Below are 19175 nucleotides of genomic sequence, written 5' to 3' on the forward strand. Positions count from 1 at the left end.
CATTTTACAGCTTTCACTGAAAATTGTACATTACTCTGTTTTCACTTTTAATCACAGATAACTTTTTTGGCAAGCAAGATGTAGTGGTAAATGATCAGTCTGTGGGAACACAATTTTTGTTCTGTCTTTATTGAGTTTATTTATATTTTTTTTCATTCAAATAAACAGTGTGTACTTGGCATACAAGTACATAATTTTGAGAAAGTTCACATCTAATCAAAAACAATGACATCTTAACAATATAATTTTTTTCTTCAGTAAAAAAAGTTAGTTTTTTAAAGAGGTTACATACAGAGTGTAGGACAGAAAAAGCATAGACATCATAATCATTAAATATCAAAGTGAATTTAGGATTAAATCTGGCATGCATTTACAGCTATGTTGTATACTGGATCAGCTTATCACAATTGGCTCATTTCACAAAATATAAACATCTTACAAAGCATTTACTCTCATAATCTGCAAAGTACTTTTAGTCTTTTTCAGCATCATTCATGGCTAAAGCTCGAAGAAAAGGAAAGTCGTTCCACAGACTGTCTGGGTCTGCCGTTTCTTCAGGCACACAATCATGACATGACCCAAAAAAACACTGCTCCCTCTGCACCCCATCAGTTGTCATGTTCTGGTAGCACTTTGGACTGAAGGACTCCTCAGTCTCCAGGAGGGGCTGTGTGGACTCAGAGCGCAGGTAGACGTGAGGGGTTTTAGCTGAAGGGCTGCTGAAGGGACCGGAGAAGATCACAGTGGCATAAGGGACAGAGTCGCTGTTTGAACCCGAGTAGCCGGGAATGAACGGTGAACCACAAATGGACTCTCCCAGGTCACTGGTGTCCTCTGCATTGTTTAACCACGGGTCGTCGTCCTCTTTGCTGCGGTTCATAGGGAGGTCCAGGAAGCTGAGATGGGACAGGTACATGGGATTGGGCTCCTCACTCTCTGAGGCAAAATGGGTATCCTGCAAAAGGAAAAATAAATTAGTAATTAATCCTTAAAAAGAAACACTCTATTTTGATTTCAATGACAGTGGTTTAAAACATAAAACTCTACTGAATAGTCCTTAGCAGAGGGCAGTGAAGTACAACATAAAGCTGTACAACACTGGAGTCCATCTCTGCAGAAAAATCTTCATTTAAAGCTTTGCTGACATATATTACATTGTCCTGACTTGTTTAAGTCTGTGAGACCTCATGACAAAGTATAGGGCATGTATCTTGTTGTGTATAGTGTTAGTTAAAGCAGTATTAATGATTTTTTTTTATTACTTGGGGGCTATTGAACAAGCTCTAAACAATACACCAGGTCTAATAAATTATTGTTTAGAAGAGCCAGATTTGAAAAAAGTACAGCTAAGTTACAGTTAATAATTTAAATGAGTGAAACAATGCAACATTTTATCTTTTACTCTCCACTTTATCAGTTTTTAAACATTTAGTACAAAAACACAGAAAAAACAGTGGACCGTTAAAATCCTAGATTATAAGTAGTTTGTTGTTTTAATAAACATAATATTACATTTAACATTTTTTCTTCATTCTGTCTGACTCTCCCCCTTTTCAACAATTGATTGATTAATGTTATTTGACAGTTTAAAAAATTAAATAAATACAGGATATAATTTCCATTTGTAGCAGATTTAAAACAACCTCTCAATCTATTTCCTTGAGTTTTGGTAATTTCTTCAGTAAAATAGCAGCTGAGTGTAAAAATATCTTGTCAGCAAGTGTCTTAAATCTGTAGGGTACAAAGTCAGTTGAGCTCCTCCTAGTGGCATAACTGTGGTCGTCCCCATGCTGGCAAAAATAGGTACTTAAGCATTTAGGCATATCTTTTTTTAAACATACACCACTTGATCTGGTCCACCCTGTCTTGTACCCAAAGCCAATGAAATATCTCAAAATGAGGGGGATCCAAGTGATTGAGTTCAGAAAATTAGCCTGATGTTATAAATGTTAAAAGGGCAGGGGTGAGGTTGTCGGAGGGCTGCATTCAGCTCATCGGCCTCCAATTGAATAGGCCTGCACTATGAGGAAATATAAATATATTATTAATGTGTTAGCAAACAGTTCCTTCTGTACAGATTTTGCAGAATCAACAGAATCATTCATTCAGAGTTGTGGTTGTGGCCACCTGGTGAGTCCAGTACTAAGTCCAATATTTCCCTTCCCTTTAGCTCTGATTTGGTCGTAAATGTTCCACTGTGTTCACCAGCTAGCTGTTAACTTTAACTGCCTGCCTTTTGGTGCTGGTCATGTAGTGTACAGAAGATTTATCATAGCCTTTTTCCTGAAAACAGTTGCCTACTGTGGCTGGAAAGCAGAGCAATGAGATTGTACCAAAATAGAACAGCTGCAGGATGTAAACAACAAGCTGAAAGATGCTAAAACGTGCCGTAGAGAAGCATTTATGTAAATGAGATTGCATAAAGGCATTTTTATCTTGCACATTCTCAATACCTGTGTTGATTCTGATGTCCATCTCTTAATACTGCTGTTTGCCGGATCTGGAACAACCGGCCAGAAGCGCCCCTTCAGCCTGTCAAAACAAAGAAATTTGTTTTGAGCATAAATTACATAGGGGGTCTTCAACACTTTCCAGGCAATGGACCCCTTATGATTCACAAGAGCGTGTTTAGGCTACACTTGGAATAATAATACAGGTATTTGGTCAATATGTTTCACTAATAGCTAACTATTTCACTGTTATGGATGGATGCTGCACAGTGATTTAGCATGTTAGCTAACACACATTGTTGCACAAAAGATTAATTGGTAGCCTTTAGCCAGTTATGTAAAAATAAATTTAAAGTTTTAGGTTTTCTTTGCAAGTAAGCAGATTTTCCTTTGCTAGAAATATGTTGGATTCATGTTAATGTGTATTTTCATAATTTAATTTCGGAAAAAAAACATTATCAAGCAATAATTTGGCAGCTGTAACCCTAATGACCCTGCAGGGGTTGTGGACCCCCTGTTGAAGACCCATGAATTACAACATAGTGTGGGAAGATATGGTGACAATGATCTCACCTTCTTTGGTTGGAGAAAAAAGTTACGACAATGAAGATAATCATCAACGACAGTCCGACACCAGATGCAGTTACGATCATCACAACTGTAACCGCATCTGTGGAAAGATAAATACATATTGTGAATGAAACATCTGCTGTGGGAACACACGCTCTGTTGATCTCTCATCATGTTTCTGGAGCTTAATGATAACACCAACCGAAGGGCTCAATTTCAAAATGAATTGTTGACCCGTTCAGGCTCCCACCAGCCGTGGTAACCATCATGAAAGCTTCATACAGAGGAGCAGTGCTGAGGTCTTTCAGGACCACCCTCCTCTCTTCAGGGTCAGCGTTCACAACTGAAGGAAAAGTCAGACATCAGATAGCATCAACTACTCAACAAAAATGTTTTAGAACAGTAAAATTAAGGTCTTCAACCCACCGTTAATGTGTCTCTTCTCATCCCAGTAGAAGACTTTGTAGCTCTGGATGATCCCGTTCCTTTGGTCCAGCGGTATCTCATCCCAGGTGAGTTCAATATGTGACTGCCAGGTCTTTTTATTAATCCGTAGTTTTGGAGCCATGGATGGAGCTTTAAAAGGAAATATCATCATTAATGAAGGGTTGAATTGGCTACAAAGCTACATAGGAAACCACCAACATTTTGCACAGATAGGTGACTACAAAATCATTTTGGAAATCATAAAATACATAAACAACTACTAATTATGATAGACAATGTTATCATAGAAAGAGTAAATGAAAATACATTTCTGAGTGTGACTTAAGACCACAAAATCTGCTTGAAACCTCATATAAAATATGTACAAGCAAAGTCGGCAGGGAGCGTGACAGAAAGAAACTATTTCAGAATACAAAACATTTCACACTCTGCATTGTGCATTTGTATCACCACATTTTAACTATCGTGTAGAAGTATGTATAAAAGCACCTTACAACCTTCATACATAATACAAAAAAGAGTCATAAGGCCAGTAAACAATGTAGGACATTAAGAACAAACTAATTATCTGTTTTTGCATTGAAATTCAGTGATCTGCTGTGATTTAAGAATGCACAATGTGCAAAGCAAGAAATATCTTACTTCCTGAGAGCATATGTTTTTAGACAGAAACTTAGAAGAGGGAAATTCATTAAAACACAACAAGCAATACTGTTTTCACACCTATCTTAAAACTATATGCATATGAAACATTTTTGCCGAGTTTTGTTTCTGTTTAGTTTGAATGAGGTGCAGTTTGTACTGTTTTTGTAGTCGGGGTCTTGGCTGGAGCCATGGGTGATCTGGGATCTTACTCTTTAACCAAAAAGTCTTTTTGCAGTTCATTTCATGGCTGATGGCTTCTACAGTCTCACTGAATATAACCCAAACCTGCACTGTTTTAAAGGTCAATACTACAGATTTGATTAATTATACCTAGAAAATGGCATAGCTCTTTAAGAAAAAGCATGTACATATCAATTTGTGGTGATTTTGTGGAATGGACTGGGGATGAAATCAAACAAAGTAAAAAAGGACAAAGGACAAAGATAATGGTTTATTTGAGTATTTATTTTTCTCTGAAAAACTCTTACTTTTACTCCCTTCATTCTAACACACATATCTGTACTTAATACTCTTTATATTATAGGATCATGGTTGTAATGCATTTGAGTGGAATTATTGATTGTGATTATTCTGCATGCCCCCTTCCCCAAATCAAGACTGTTTTCAATGTAAATGGAAGGGACAATAACATAGAAAAGACAGTTTCTTGGTGTATCCATCAAAACAACAAGACAAAAAATAACATGAAAGATGCAACAAGACAAAAGTATGAACAAAACGGGAAAAAACATGAAAGACGAAACAAGACAAAAAAGATATAACAAGATGAAAAAATAACAAGATGAAAAAGACTTAACACTAAAAACTTTGTAAAAGTTGAGACAAGACCAAAAAGTTGTGACAAGATGAAACAGACAAGAGACCAGTGAAAACACTGAGCTTCAGTTAGATTTGCACAGAAAGAGCTAATAACTTTTAACTTTTATATCTGTACATTTTCACTTTTACTGGCGTTGAATCAGAGCTTCTACTTTTACCAGTCTTTTTTTTTTTTCTTTTTACAAAATTATCTGTACTTCTACTTGAGTGTACATTTACCTCTGTTTAGTTGTGCAGATAGATGCTGGGGAGGGGGTAGATTTATTTGATTGATTGTTTATTGATAGATTAGTATAATAGGGGTAGGACTAGAAAACCATGCTACTGTTTTGTTTTTTGTTTTTTTCATATTGCAAAACCTCTTGATGGAAATTTGTGATGCTGGACTGTATAAATAAATTTGATTAGACTTGATGTGACTCTTTCAAACCAGGAAAAAAAAAATTACTCATGTCCACAAGAGGGCATTATTTCATCACGTATCAGCTGTTTCTGATGGATTGCACAATATATATATATATATTTTTACTCATGTGGCAAACTCTTTTCCCACTTCTTCAAAGTTAAGGCAGCCTGACTCTCACACCTCTGCCTGCTCTTTGTGTGATCCTCTTTGTGTCTTTGGTGACTTACCCTTTTGTCTCGAGTAGGCATTAACAGTCTGAGGAAGGCCTATCCCATCCTTAAACCTAGGATACACAGAGATCCCATAGGGCTTGTAGGGCTCAAAGCTGCCTATTGATGAGAGTGAAGAAGTTAGAATGTATCAGCGCCTGTAAGCTCCTAACAGTGTGTACAGGCAGGTCGTACGGAGGAAAAAAAAGGACGTGCATAAAACAGAATTCTTGTGGTAAAAGAGGAACGCCAGATTAGGGAAACCAAACAAAAGGTGGAGCTGAAAACCTGCAATACAAATACTATAAAATATACCTGTTATAAGAAGGCTGGTCTGGTTTCTGTCTATTTTTTCAAACTGGGTGAAAGAGAGGTCGGTTTCTAACAAAGGTCTCCATTCCACCACAAAACCAGTGGGACTAGAAGAAGCCAGGCTGCTCCACTGGACCAGTAGAGATCTGTCATCATGAGGAGTGACTGTGAGGTCTGACATCACTGCAGAAGCTGCAGACACAAAACACATCATACATGTTAAGGGAAGAATGTATTAAACTATATCAAACCTGAGACATTTGTAAACCAGTTAAAGCAGATTTAACTGGATTATTTTAAGTGGGGTTGTTTGAGGTACGTATTGACAGTGTATTACCTGCAGTTTATGCAGGACCTAGGATTGCACTCTGAGTTAAACAGGATGCAACATGCGAGACTCTGGCAGGACAAAAAAAGGGAGGGGGACTGTGTTTTTATATGGATTATGCTTTATGCTTAAACACAGTTGCAGTTGGTAGGTACTACTTCCCCAAATTGGAGATGTGCTTACCAGCATTTACTGTAGACAACAAACTGACTATCATCAAGTACCTCATACAACCTGCATCCAAACTATCCCTTCAAGGTTCAATGTTACCTTTAGGTCTGTAAATCCAAACTTCAGTAGGGGCCGATTTCCCTGCTGCATTTACAGCAGTCAGATACACTTTGTTTGCTCCTCTGGGAAGCAGGAAAGTACAGTAATTCCCCCTTGTGGAGCACACCTTTCCCTTTACACCTGGTGGTTTTTGCACCGAGACAACGTATGACACGTTCTGGCCGTTGGCGTGGAATTGTTTTGATGGCTTAGAAAAAAAACAAAAAAGGGAGAAAGCATTTTAAAGGCAGACCTCACACATTCAACCAGAGCTATAACAGAAAATACATCAGTTTGTGACAGGTGTCAAGCAACATGTGTGATTTGTCTACCTTCCAAAACAAGTGTACGTTAAGTTGTTTGTGCATATGATCCCCTGATACCTTCATCCACCAGTCGAGACGTCCAGTGGGAACTGAAAAGAAAGAGACGGCTGTCAGGTTAACGGCTCGTCAAAAGCACTTCTTTTCTCACTCTTTAAAAAAAACCCAACTTTTTCTATACAAGACAGGTCTATGGATCTGATGCCGCGTCGAGTGTGTGGCAGAACTCGATACATCAATTCGGCCTGAGCTATGGAGCAAAGCAATGGGAGATGTAGAACATGGCATTAGCATATATTGAAAAGAGCAGGAAATGGAAGAAAAGGCAATAGATTGGACAACGTTAGAGTGACTGATTGTGTCACTCGGAATTGATCTAAGTGCTACCGCTTTCCAAGGTGACTCCAGACTGGCTGCTGCTCCATTCGCTCCAGGGGCTCTGCTGGTATCTGACTCGAATCTGAGCGAGATACCGGGTCCCATGGAGGAGACGACACTGGTCCACAGGTCTGGTTTGTCTGACCCGGCTCACTGGGATCTAACACAAAACTTACAGGTATGACTGCAGGCACATTACGAATTTAAAGCAGGCTATACTACTGTATGGTTGCCTGTAGCTACTGCATCAGAAGTTAATCAACTAAGTTTTCAGTTTATATTGACACAATAATGAGTTGTACTCACTGGTTCAATCCATTGGCTGCTGTCAACAGTCTTAAGACGGACTTCCAGGTTCAGGCGGCAGTTTTGCATCCAGGCCTGCTGCTGTGATAACCTCCAGGTCAGCCTTAGACAGCCGTACCTTTTAGGCACTGCTTGAACCTTCAAAATCGTTGGTGGGTCAAACTTAGCTGAAATAAAACAGCCCAGAGGTTGGTTCAACTTAATATGTTAGGCATATTGAACATTTTTTTTCAACTTTGGTTGACTTAACTCAGTTGGTTTTGCAAAACTCAAATAAAACTTTTGACTGTTGAACATAAAGGCCCCAACTTTTAGCTAGAGCCTTTGCTATTGTCTCAAAAGGTCGAATGCGCAGAAAAAGCATTATGAGGCACATCAAACTGCCTCAGTGCACCTACTCTGACCTTGTTTTAATTTTGCACTGTGAAATAAGGACCAAAGCTTTTTTCTGCAGCCTCATTACCTGTTTGGAGAGAGCTAAAAGGAATAAAGAAGGCATGGACATGAGAAGTGAATGCTGACGGGGCCGTAGCACCACCTAAAACCTGATGCGTACGCAGCAGAGACAGAGGAAGGGAGTGTATTAACAGTGACAAAGAGACAGATTGATCTATGTCTCTCCTATGAGACGTGTCACTGGGCTGCGATATTGTAAAGTTGAAGTTTGCTGTGCGCTGTTGTGTAAAACTTTCTGAAACTGTTGCAAAGTGTTGTTGATAACTAATTTATTTTGGTCATTCAAATTAATACAAAAACACGAATATTGTGAGGTAGCTGGATTCACAACATCACAAGAGGTTGTTCTGTGTAACAAACCATCTGGTGTGTCAGATTATGAATATCACACACCATTTAGTCATTATATAGACTGATACGAAAAAAGGTAAGGATGTTTTTATCCTAGAAGACAATATTGTATTTGAGAAATAAATTATTATGAATAATAAAAATACTAAACAAATAAACAGACACATATAATCACAACCTTTTCCTACTTAAGTTGAACCAGCTCAAGATTATTTCCTGTACACATTAAAATTTCTGTGTGCAAACGGTTTATAATAAACTTATAAGCTGAGTGAGCGAATTGGCATTTACAGTGAAAAACTCTGCATTAGACTGATCCCAGTTTGTGCCTCTCATGTATTACGATTACTTCTGAGCCAGAGCTGAGCAGCGGTTCTTCTGAAAAAAGAAGTACCCAGGGATCTTTGAAAAATTCTTTGACAAAGGTCATTAAACAACACTCAGAGCTGGTCTGAAGGTATTTCAAGAATCCTCAAAGACTCTTTTAACTGTGTGGATAAGAAATATTCTGTCTGCTGCACAGCTCTGTGAAGCAGATTTTTAAACCATTTCTCAAGTTGCATCATTTCATTTACATTGCATTTTTTTTATATATATATTTCCAGTAAAATAATGTTCTATTTTTTGTTTGTTGAACAAAATACATGTTTCAACTTGGTAAACCGGTTAAAAATCTTTTTATCATGCAGTGTACATAATATTTTTTCATCCAGATGGTTAAAAATGATGAACATTCTGGAAATACCTTCAAAACAGCAGTCAGTGTGTGTGACCTTCTGGATTTTTCAAAGCTGGACAGTATTTATTCTTTGAAAAAACTGACTCTTAGATTGCTGACTCAAATGTAATGGAAATACATGTACAAGGACAAACTGGGGCTACATTAGATTATGAAGGAAAAAAAGAGGAGTAGAATAAATAGAGCACTGCACCAAGTTTTTCAAGCATTGCACTCCTATAACATTGTAGGACTCACAATGGTTTACAAAAAAAGGATCATAATTGATACAGCAGAACCAGAGATACCTTTTTTTATTCCATGCATTCTTTATCTCTGTCAAGATCTACATTACCCATGGTGCAACTTGACCGCTAATGGTCCAGTCATGTCTAGTGGTGGCTAATGTAGCCTTGAGCCGCTAGCCTCAAGCAGAGATGAGGAGTTGGCCACAGAGGTCGGCTAACCTCACTTCTTTCAAACTCCACACCCCCAGATTTTTTTCATTTTCAAACTTGTATTCCTCAGGTCCAACCATTGCTGACTCAAGTGACATCATCTGAGGCAACTCACACAGTTCCAAGGCTTTATGCAAAGCCTTTGATGGGAATCCCCCTTTCAGGATTGTCAGGGTATTATAATGACTTTAATACATTATAATGTTACAATGTGGATTTTATTATTTAAATACAGGAAAATGGCTGGTAAATGACACTTTGATGGAGGTTATTGCCCGCTCACAACGAAGCAATCAAAGAAAACTTTATTTCTTACCTGCACTGATGGGTTCCAGAGTGATAGGCACTGAGGTTGCTTCTCCAAGTTCATTCACCGCCTTCACATAGATCTCCATTTCTGAGAACAGGACGAAGTCAGAGCGAGGGATGGTGTAGCGGTGGACTCCTCGTGGCAGCTCGTAAGTGTGGTTCTCTTTTGAGTCCCTGAAATGAGGAAATCACAGTGTGGGAAACACAGTTGCAAAACCTCGAAAACATATTTGGTAAATGACTCTTTAAACATTCTCGACACCCAAAGCATGTATGCTTTCTGATAGCTGTTTCTCTGCATTCCTGGTAGATGTTGTTAACAGGCAGCAGATTACCATATCTCGGTGTGGAGGGTGTACTTTGTGAGCAGGTGGGTCTCCTGCTGCCCAGGGTCCCATCTACAGGTCAGGGTGTTCGGGGTGGTGAGATTTGTCTGACAGCTGAGGTTCTGTGGTGCTTCTGGTGGGTCTAGAGGTAAAACAACAAGGTAAGGAGGATTAAAAAAAAAAAAAAGAGTTGTTTAGAGAAGTGCTCTTCATTCACTTTACTTGCAACAATTTAAAATGATATATTTATAGTTAATGTTATAGTTTTCAGTGTGGAATTTCTGCTTATTCTAAAAAAAAGTGTATTCCTGCAAACTGGGGTCTCTGAACAGTACTGGAATATCATAAATTTGCCGTGACTGGAAAGCTGAGACTCTTGTTCAATGGGTCCAATTGTATTCATGTGTGATGATGTTCCTCCCCATAGCAGCCATCTAATTGTAGTGGGACCATTTTTTGAAAATTGAACACGAATGTGGTTACTCGTCAGAATTAAATTCAGTTTCCGGAGGCAATCTAATCATCTCTATGCCAAAACATGAACCTTTTGATGAGCCACAACTTCCACTGGGACATGCAGGCTCCGATTGGTGAACAGACAACATAAAGTATGAATTATTCAGAATTTCAGCTTTTGTAATGATTCAAATATACAACAAAATGTTCAAAATAAGTAGCAATGATTACATTTAAAAGTCTGGACTTATCATCCTGTCTATTGTTTCCTTGTTAAGTTTATGCAGTTACCCAGGATGCTTGATTACAAAACCAATTTACTTTTCTATGCATCTTAAGAAATCATTTTTCTACACACTCTTCTAGTGTTCATTTTTGAACAATGTTTGCAGTTTTTGAAATGTAGTTTCCTTAACTAATATCTAGGTGAAAAAATTTTAAGGAATTAAAAAGTGCAGCTTCTTTTTGAGGTGAAGTTTTAATCTTCTGATAAAATCTTTGCTGCTTTAGCTGTAAACCTCTGAAACATGTATCCATTTAAATATCTATTGAAATGTACCAGGTCTGTTAGATGATTAAAAGAGCTACAAGCAACCTTAAAGTTCATTATAATGTTTAGTATTGAAGTTTTATTTTCAGACATTTTATGTGTGAGCTCAACCCAACACATTAACAGTTCCTCTTTTCTCTTTTTTTTTACACTGCCACTTTTTCTGTTTTAGTTTTCACTAGTGAGACATAAAGAAGCAGAGTAGACAAGTTAATCTGATTATTTATGAACAAACAAGAAGTACAAGAGTTTCTCACATCCAGCTCTGATCTCCACTCCTCCCACTACTTGAAGAGTAGAAGCCCCGACACAGCAGGTGAGAAACGCCCTGGTGTGATTGAAGCTCGGTATAACAACCTCAGAAAACCCGCCGCTCTCATTGGCCACAGGGCTGCTGAGGAGAAGGCGATCGTCGAGGCGCCACTCCATATGCTGAGCCTGTCCAATGAGCAGAGGGCAGGAGTCTCTGATGACACAGGTGGCTGTTAAAGCTGACCCCAGAGGCACCACTAAGCTGGACGCTTGGACCTTTGCGCAGGGCTGTATGTCATCCTCTAACAATGAGAAAATGAATTTATTAGTGGCATGTCAAAGAGTCTTACAATCCCTGATTCCAAAAACAGTTGGGACGTTGCATAAAATGTAAATAAAAACAGACTTCAGTGATTTGCAAATCCTGTTTTACCTATATTTGACTGAACACAGAACAAAGTATTTAATGTTAAAACTGATAAACCTTTTGTAAATATACCCTTTTTCTGGCTTCGAGGCCTACGACAGTTTTTCATGAAATGTTTAATGCAGTGCCTGAGAGGTCGAAGGTCACAGGCATTCAGTGTTTGTTTTTGGCCCTGCCCCTTTCGAGCAGAATTTCTCCAGATTTTCTGAGTCATATTTTGGATTGAAGATGGTGAAATCTTTGAATTCCTTCCAGTTTTGTGTCGAGAAACATTGTTCTTAAACTGTTGGACTATTTGCTGACACAGTTTTTCACAAAGTGATCAATGATCATGATACTATCACCTGTTACCAATTAGCTTGTTTACTAAACAGCTGTTTTTTGAGCTCTCCCAGTCTTTTCTTCCCCTTCTCTTCACTTTTTTTTGAGTACATAGTTTATCAGTTTGTTAAATATCTTGTCTTTGTACTGTATTCAGGTGTTTTTATTTCAGGAATCAGGGTAATTACAAAAGCACAGCATTTTATAAATGATTACCATTGCAAGAAAAGTTTGCACAGAATCTCCAGGCAAAGGAAGGAAAAGCGTTACAACAATTGTCTCCATAACTGCTGGTTAGGTATTTCCATTTAGATCTGCTATTTCATTCTGAGAGCAACACTCACCATTCCTGGCTCCATTCACAAACGCCACCAGCATGACAATCACTGACACCCATGTGGATATCATGATGATAAAACCTGTTAGGCAGACAAAATGAAATGTGTTATTCTTAAATTACAAACTTATATGCCCTGTACAGGCGATATCTGAATTGCCATTCCTTCCGAGCGACATGCCGCATTGTGTGAGGTGAGAGTGACAACGTCTGTCGCTTCAAAATACATAATCAGCGCCGGGTTTCAAGTGTTTCGGTATGGCGGCCTGATGTGAACAAGGATGTGATCTCTATAATGCATAATATTTCAATATAAACAGACAGCTAGAGAATGCATCCACTGCTTCCTAACACAGTAGAGGAGAATATTCTGCAGTGCTGTGTGTCTAAAATGTTTGCAGAGCGTATACAGAACAAACTCTAAATACTGACACATGACACACCCGTGCATAAAAATCCATGACAACATGGGTCCACATTTACGCAACATGATTATACACAGGATGTGACATTTAAAGCTCTGCTAGCTGTGAGAAAGTTATATTTAAATTCTCTGTAGAGTCAGTGTATCTGTATCTCTCCTCTTCCGCAATTCTATTAGAGGTATAAAACTTCTCTGAACAGACAGGGAGATTGTAATTGCCAGTTGTTAGAAGGTAACCAGCCTCGCTGGGCATGTGCTCCACAGCTGATTGGTCATGTATAACAATGAGCAGAAGAGCTTGGAAGCTCAGCAGATGGGAGCGCTTCTCCAGCATATTGTACCTCTAATATTAAGTCAACAACCTCTTTCTTCAAATCAGGACTCAGCTGGGACCTCATATTACAAGCACAGGTGTTATAAAAATGAATATTTGAAATACTCACTGATACACAACCATGAGAGGTTATAATTCACTGAACACTGGCTGTCGGCTCAAAAACCAACACCAAGACGGCTCAGACATGCCTTCACTGCATCTCTGTGTCTCCCGGTGCTGGAGTGGAGGGGGAGAAAGCAGTTATTAGTCTGAAATAATGCTGAAACAATCAGATGAATAAGTTAATTAGAACAAGTCATTTTCAGGTATTTCACATGTAAAAGATTCCACATGAAAGCAAAAATTGCAACTGTAATATCACATGTGAACCAGCATTTCATGTAAAATATATATATTCACATGGACACATGGCTTATCACAAGTGAAACAATATTGAGATGAACCACACATTTGAACATGTGATTTTTAGACACCTCACAATACAGCATATTTATCTTCAACAAGGAAGTTATGGTTTGTTTGTTTGTTTGTTTGTTTGTTTGTCTGTCTGCAGGATTACAGAAAAACTACTTTCACAAAACTTGGTGGAATGCGTGCCGGTGTAAAATTGTCGTCTGTGGAAAAATAAACTGAATTCCTCACACACGCGTGAACTCGTCATTGACTGAACATACAATAAAACATAACAGCTCCCTCAAACATTACTGTAGTAACAAATGCAGTAGGTATTTACGAAATAAGTGATGTGTAAATTACCCTTACAGTTTTTTCAAGTGCCCTTCTAATTCACAGAAATTATTAAAGGGATAGTTTGGATACTTTTAAGTGGGATAGCCAGTGTATTAGCCACAGTAGATGGAGGTCGGCCATGTGGAGTTTGTAGAAGCAGAACTGAAGCTAAGCAAAGTACCGCTGTGAACAGGATGAGCAGCAAAATGTATTTTAACCACTTTAAAAAAGGTCCACCAAAGTTCACACTGCAGTTAAAATAATTTCACCACTTTGTTTTGCCAGCAGACAGGCTTTTCAGATGGGAATCTACTATAATAGGTCTCTCCAAACCAACCAAACTCCATGGGTGAAATCAGTCATTTTACCTTGCAGAACATGGGAATTGTAGGTCTACCACTGACTTGATCTGTTAGTTTGTTTGTGTTAAAATTCCACTTAAACTAACTAGAATCAGCAGTGTCCTGCAAGGTAAAATAACTGATTTTGTCCATGGGGTTTGATTGGTTTGGAGAGAGTGATATTTAACTCATATAACTGCCAGAAAATGCCATTTGACAGCAAAGTAAAGCAGTGAAAATATTTTAAATATAGCATACACTGAAAATATGGACTTTTTTAGGCTGGCCTTTTTTAAACAGCCAAAAAAATCTTTTGTGGCTGACCCTGTCCACAGCAGTTCATTGCTCAGCTAACGTGCAGGTCCTCCCTCTGTGCTTCTCCAAACTGTGGACGTGCCGAACGGCATCTACTGTTTATAACACACTGACTTCTGATAAGTACCTTATCAAATAATCCCAGCTATCTCTGTAAGGCTCTTTTTTCTAAGATCAATTGTTTCAAAGATTTATTTTGGTTTCTGCTTCTAAATCTGAGGATTTCCCACCTAACACATTTGTAAATGTAACATTTAAATTTTAGCAGTTTAAAGGAATGTAAAATCTTTTTGGTCTAGGAAATTATAATAAACCTCTCTATGAACCAGACAATAAGTAGAAAATAATCATCACATTGCTTGCTTATGAAAATCCTCAAAGTTGCAGCTGATGAACGGCAGAAAGGATATCAGGTGAAATATGTCAATTCCAGCATTCGAAGTGCCATTTCATGTATGGACCAAAGTACCATTTATTATTTTTTTTAAAAGTTGAACTTGTTCATTCACTTCAGATGATATAATTAGCAACTCATGATTAAGTGGTACTAGTTTTTAACTGGTAATTAAAGACTCAGCAGGGAGGAAAGCTCTCATGTGTTATCTGACAGTGTAGCATGACTGATTTCTCCACCAGACATACACACGTATATACAAAGCCAGTAACTGAGCCCACAGCGTTAAGAAACTTCCTGTGGTCTCGTAACACTCGGCCTTGGTCTCTCTGACTGATGCTGGCTAAAAATTGAAGAATCTGAAGCCCATTGTTCCTCAGGCCAAAACATATTGGCAACATCTGCATGTTAATTGTCAACAGACTTCAACTTCTTCTTCACTGGCAAAAAGCAACAAATTGGGATGATTTATTTCCATTAATTCTGCCTCCATGTTTTTCTGGCGTGGAGGATCTCAACCTTTGGGCAGAAACTGTATGTCTGGACTGTCAAATTGCGAGCAACCTCATAAGACGAGGAGGTATTGCTTTAATAATTTGTGACTATCACTCAAACTCACAGTCAGATCACTGCCCTCAGTTGGCAAAAACCTAATACTTGGAGAAGTCTGCAGTAAAGCGATGTGAGAGAAATGGAATTTCTCCCTGTTTCTTATCAGTTGTGTGCATAAAGGCCTCTATTTTCCCTTCTGCTTTTCTTTTTAGAATTTCTGCTTACTGCTAAAAGGTAATTGCCTGTGGCTCTGACAAAAGGCAATCGAGGGAGGGAGAAGGAGAGATACGCTGTTAAATTTGGAGTGTATTTTCTCAACAAACACAATTTGATATGGCTAAAATAAAGACAGTGTAAAATAAAAATGGCTGTGTATTGCCTAATTATGTTTACACTGTAAAAAAATCATACAGGAATTTAGTGGAATTAGTTCATCTTTTCTCATTAACTTAATGTCAGTTTTATTTATTTAAATTAATTAAACTTAAAATTTTCTAGTATTTGCTTTGTGAACCTGTAAACATGTGATCTTCTAATATTAAGGTTTTTGACTTGAAATGATGCATTAAATGAATGTAATGTTCAATCTACTCATGAAATCAAGGGTCACACTTTATTTGAAGGGTTGTGCATAAGACATGTCATTGCACTGTTATAGCTATGTCATGACACCTGTCATGAACATGAATGTTTATGACTGTTGTCATTAAGTACCATTCGGCCAATTATATCATGATGTCTTTGTTATGACAAGTTGGCGTTGATCAAGCCAGTTATGTCTTTGTTATGAGTTGACATGTTAAAACTTACAGCGACTGTTTAGCTTCATGTTTGAACATTACATTATACTGTCATAAGTGACTGGTTTTGACCGTCATGCAACCATTATAACTCTGTAAGCTAAATCACACTGGTATGTACTCTGCTGTCAAAATTGTAAAATGTACCACTTTACTTAAGGTCAAGAAAAATATCTATGACGCACTTATGATGGTCTCATTACGGGCCAGTGTCAAAACTACATATGACATATTTGATGTGATGTTATAACATACAACTAAACAGTTTCTTAGTTTTAATGGTAAGTTGTCATAACAAAGAAAAACAAAACAAAAAAAAAAGTCAACTTTGGTTTAAAAATGACATAATTAACCGAATGACACTTAATGACAACAGTCAGTATTCATAAAGTCTCCTTCATGTTCATGACAGCGTTACAAAATTAAACTTACAAAGAACTATGATCAGCGTACTTCCCAGCATGCATTGTTAAAGAATTAAAACTCTTCTGAGAACCTTTTCTTTTTATAATTAGAACATATATAATGAAAATTTTTCATAATAATCAAATTCAGTCAACTTAAAATTTTAAGGCAGCCCAGACACAAACGTTTTTAGGTTTTTATTTTTACAGTGATGTCTAGATTCATTTACGTGTCTGAGTGAGTCATGTCGCTGTGCGTAGAAGATTTGGCTATAGCCACCGTATGTTTCCTTTCCCGTTGCTGCTGGGGGTTACAAAACGCCCACTTTCAGGATTTGGCAATATCCTTGGCACACGGCGTAATGACAAACATACCACTGTTTCCCCTTTTTGCCCCTATTTCTCACGCTTATAACTGTGCTTTAAATAAATAATTGGAGAAGAATTGAAGAATCAAATTTGATTTTTTTGGGCGTTTGAACATTTATTAATTACACAACAGTTTCTTCAAGCTCAGACATGGTGACCTTCTGTGTCAGCAGCTGTAAAAGTCCATGAAGTTAGAAAGGAGGAAAACAATCTGTTTCATATCCTCTTTTTTTTTCATGGATGACCAGAACATGTTTTCCAGACCTTAACACGCTAACATTACTCCCATAGTGACAGTGTGACCATTTGGAAGAATGCCAAACTCACAAAATGATTTTTTGTCTAAAAATAAAGTTAAAACTATACATTTTCTAGCTTAAAACCCTTTAAGAAGTTTTAATCTTGTGCATTTTGATGATTAAACTTCAAGTATATTACTTTAAAAGGATTATCTTGTCTTAGAATTCCTTTTTAAATAAATGCTTGAAGGTCCTCTACAGCTGTAGTTCCTCATGTTTGTTAAAAATGTACTGGCATTATTAGACAGGAAACTACAAAGGATGATAAATGGCATGACTACAATACAGAGCAGCTAGGAAACATCTGATTAACTGAGTGTTTTTAAATGAAATTAAGCTGAGCTGTCCATGAGCTGGACCAGGATGCAACTCTCCAGCGTGAACCTGTGTCGTTCAGACACAAATTTTTGTGAAGTTTCCCTTTTCAATCTGGCACAAGCATCAAAATGAAAGGACCAGCAAATCGCTTGATGTGAGGATAAAGGAGAGCCATCAGAGACGCTTGCCACTCACCACACAGCAGCTGCAGCAGACCCAGAAAGACGAGAGGCTCTCATCAGCCCTGATAGCACCAGATGAAACAGTGTGTCTCAAAGCAGCTCAGATTGGACGACATATGTGTGTGTTAGGCAAGCGGCAGCAGCAGCCGAGACGGCAGCAACGACGTCCTTGTTGTGAATTTGTGAAACTTCACTATTTTCCAGGAAGAAACACATGACTGATGGGGCCCAGTTATGGGAAGAAAAGTGAGGTGTTTAAATTCAAAGAAAGGAGGTGAACAGTTCAACTAAAAATAAGCAAATCTGGAACAACTTCAATGATTCTTTATTTATTGTCACAATGTATTAAATTTGCGATTGCTGACAAAGTAATAAGAACGTACACCTCAGTCTCTGAACAGGTGAGATGTTTGCTTCACTTATACACAAACATGGAGGTATTTCAACTTTATTTGAAGGCTGGCATGGGATGTAAAAGAGTACAAATACTTTGTGACTGTTTTCATGTGTCTATACATGAGTATTCACTTTTTACTTTTACCCCCTACAGTTTAAAACAAATATTTGTAACTTCTAAAACAAATGAAAAGTTAGCAAATATAATAATAATATATACATTTATTTTGCTCTATTTGTACTTTTATATTTATAGATGTTCACAATTATTAAAAATTTGAATAAAAAATTTAAAGTTTACTGTTTCAGTGCCCTGATATCATTCTGGACATTAAAGCTGGTTGTTAAACTACATAATAGCCCGCAATAGCTATTGCAAATTTTTTGTTTCTTTCAAATTTAGACATATTCTGTATATTGTATTACGTCTAAAGAATACTGGTCAGTATATTGGTATCAGAATTTTTTTACTCTCAAATATCGGTACACTGCACAGAAAGTGTTGCTGCTTATTTGCTGCTTACACTTTGAAATGTTCGAACAACATGGATCCTGACGCTTCAGATGATGATGTCATCATGTGAGTGTGATGCTGACGTCATGCTTGCAGTCTAGAAAATGGGTAGTTCACACGTGACAGAGTGATAGAGTGCAGAGAGTGATATTTTCCTTTCATAATGGCAGTGCCCTGTCACAGCAGTGCACTTAAACTGTGTTTTGGTGTATTTTTTTTGCGGTTAAAATACATTCTGCTGGTGATCCCGTCCATATTGCTTACCTTTGGTACTGATGCTCCTCTCTGCTTCTTAAAACTGGGGGCAGTTGAACTGGCGTCTACTGCAGGCAATACAAGGACTACTACTCAAATAA

General features: G+C 37.8%; 1 protein-coding gene across 1 annotated transcript; it reads right to left on the reverse strand.

Moving 5' to 3' along the window:
- Positions 1–108: 108 nt before the first annotated feature.
- csf3r (colony stimulating factor 3 receptor) lies at positions 109–18076 on the reverse strand. Its single transcript, XM_084727076.1, has 17 exons — positions 17923–18076; positions 13313–13422; positions 12453–12527; positions 11366–11662; positions 10112–10244; positions 9784–9950; positions 7485–7651; positions 7188–7338; positions 6810–6892; positions 6478–6685; positions 5883–6071; positions 5586–5687; positions 3447–3596; positions 3223–3363; positions 3024–3120; positions 2454–2532; positions 109–955 (listed from the first exon to the last, which is right to left on the reverse strand). Exons 3-17 carry the CDS (start codon positions 12514–12516, stop codon positions 473–475), a joined length of 2511 nt encoding a protein of 836 aa, XP_084583202.1. The 5' UTR covers positions 12517–12527; positions 13313–13422; positions 17923–18076; the 3' UTR covers positions 109–472.
- Between the last annotated feature and the right edge of the window lie 1099 nt (positions 18077–19175).

Source organism: Lutjanus erythropterus, chromosome 9 (genome assembly GCF_056507025.1).
Source record: "Lutjanus erythropterus isolate fLutEry1 chromosome 9, fLutEry1.hap2, whole genome shotgun sequence".
Lineage (NCBI taxonomy): Eukaryota > Metazoa > Chordata > Actinopteri > Lutjaniformes > Lutjanidae > Lutjanus > Lutjanus erythropterus.

Excerpts from the sequence above, each read along its gene's own strand:
- csf3r (XM_084727076.1), bottom strand. The coding sequence starts at position 12,516 with ATGATATCCACATGGGTGTCAGTGATTGTCATGCTGGTGGCGTTTGTG. Across the intron at positions 9,951-10,111 it reads ACCCTCCACACCGAGATATG|GGACTCAAAAGAGAACCACA; the intron begins GTAATCTGCTGC and ends TCCTCATTTCAG. Across the intron at positions 2,533-3,023 it reads TTTTTCTCCAACCAAAGAAG|GCTGAAGGGGCGCTTCTGGC; the intron begins GTGAGATCATTG and ends TTGTTTTGACAG.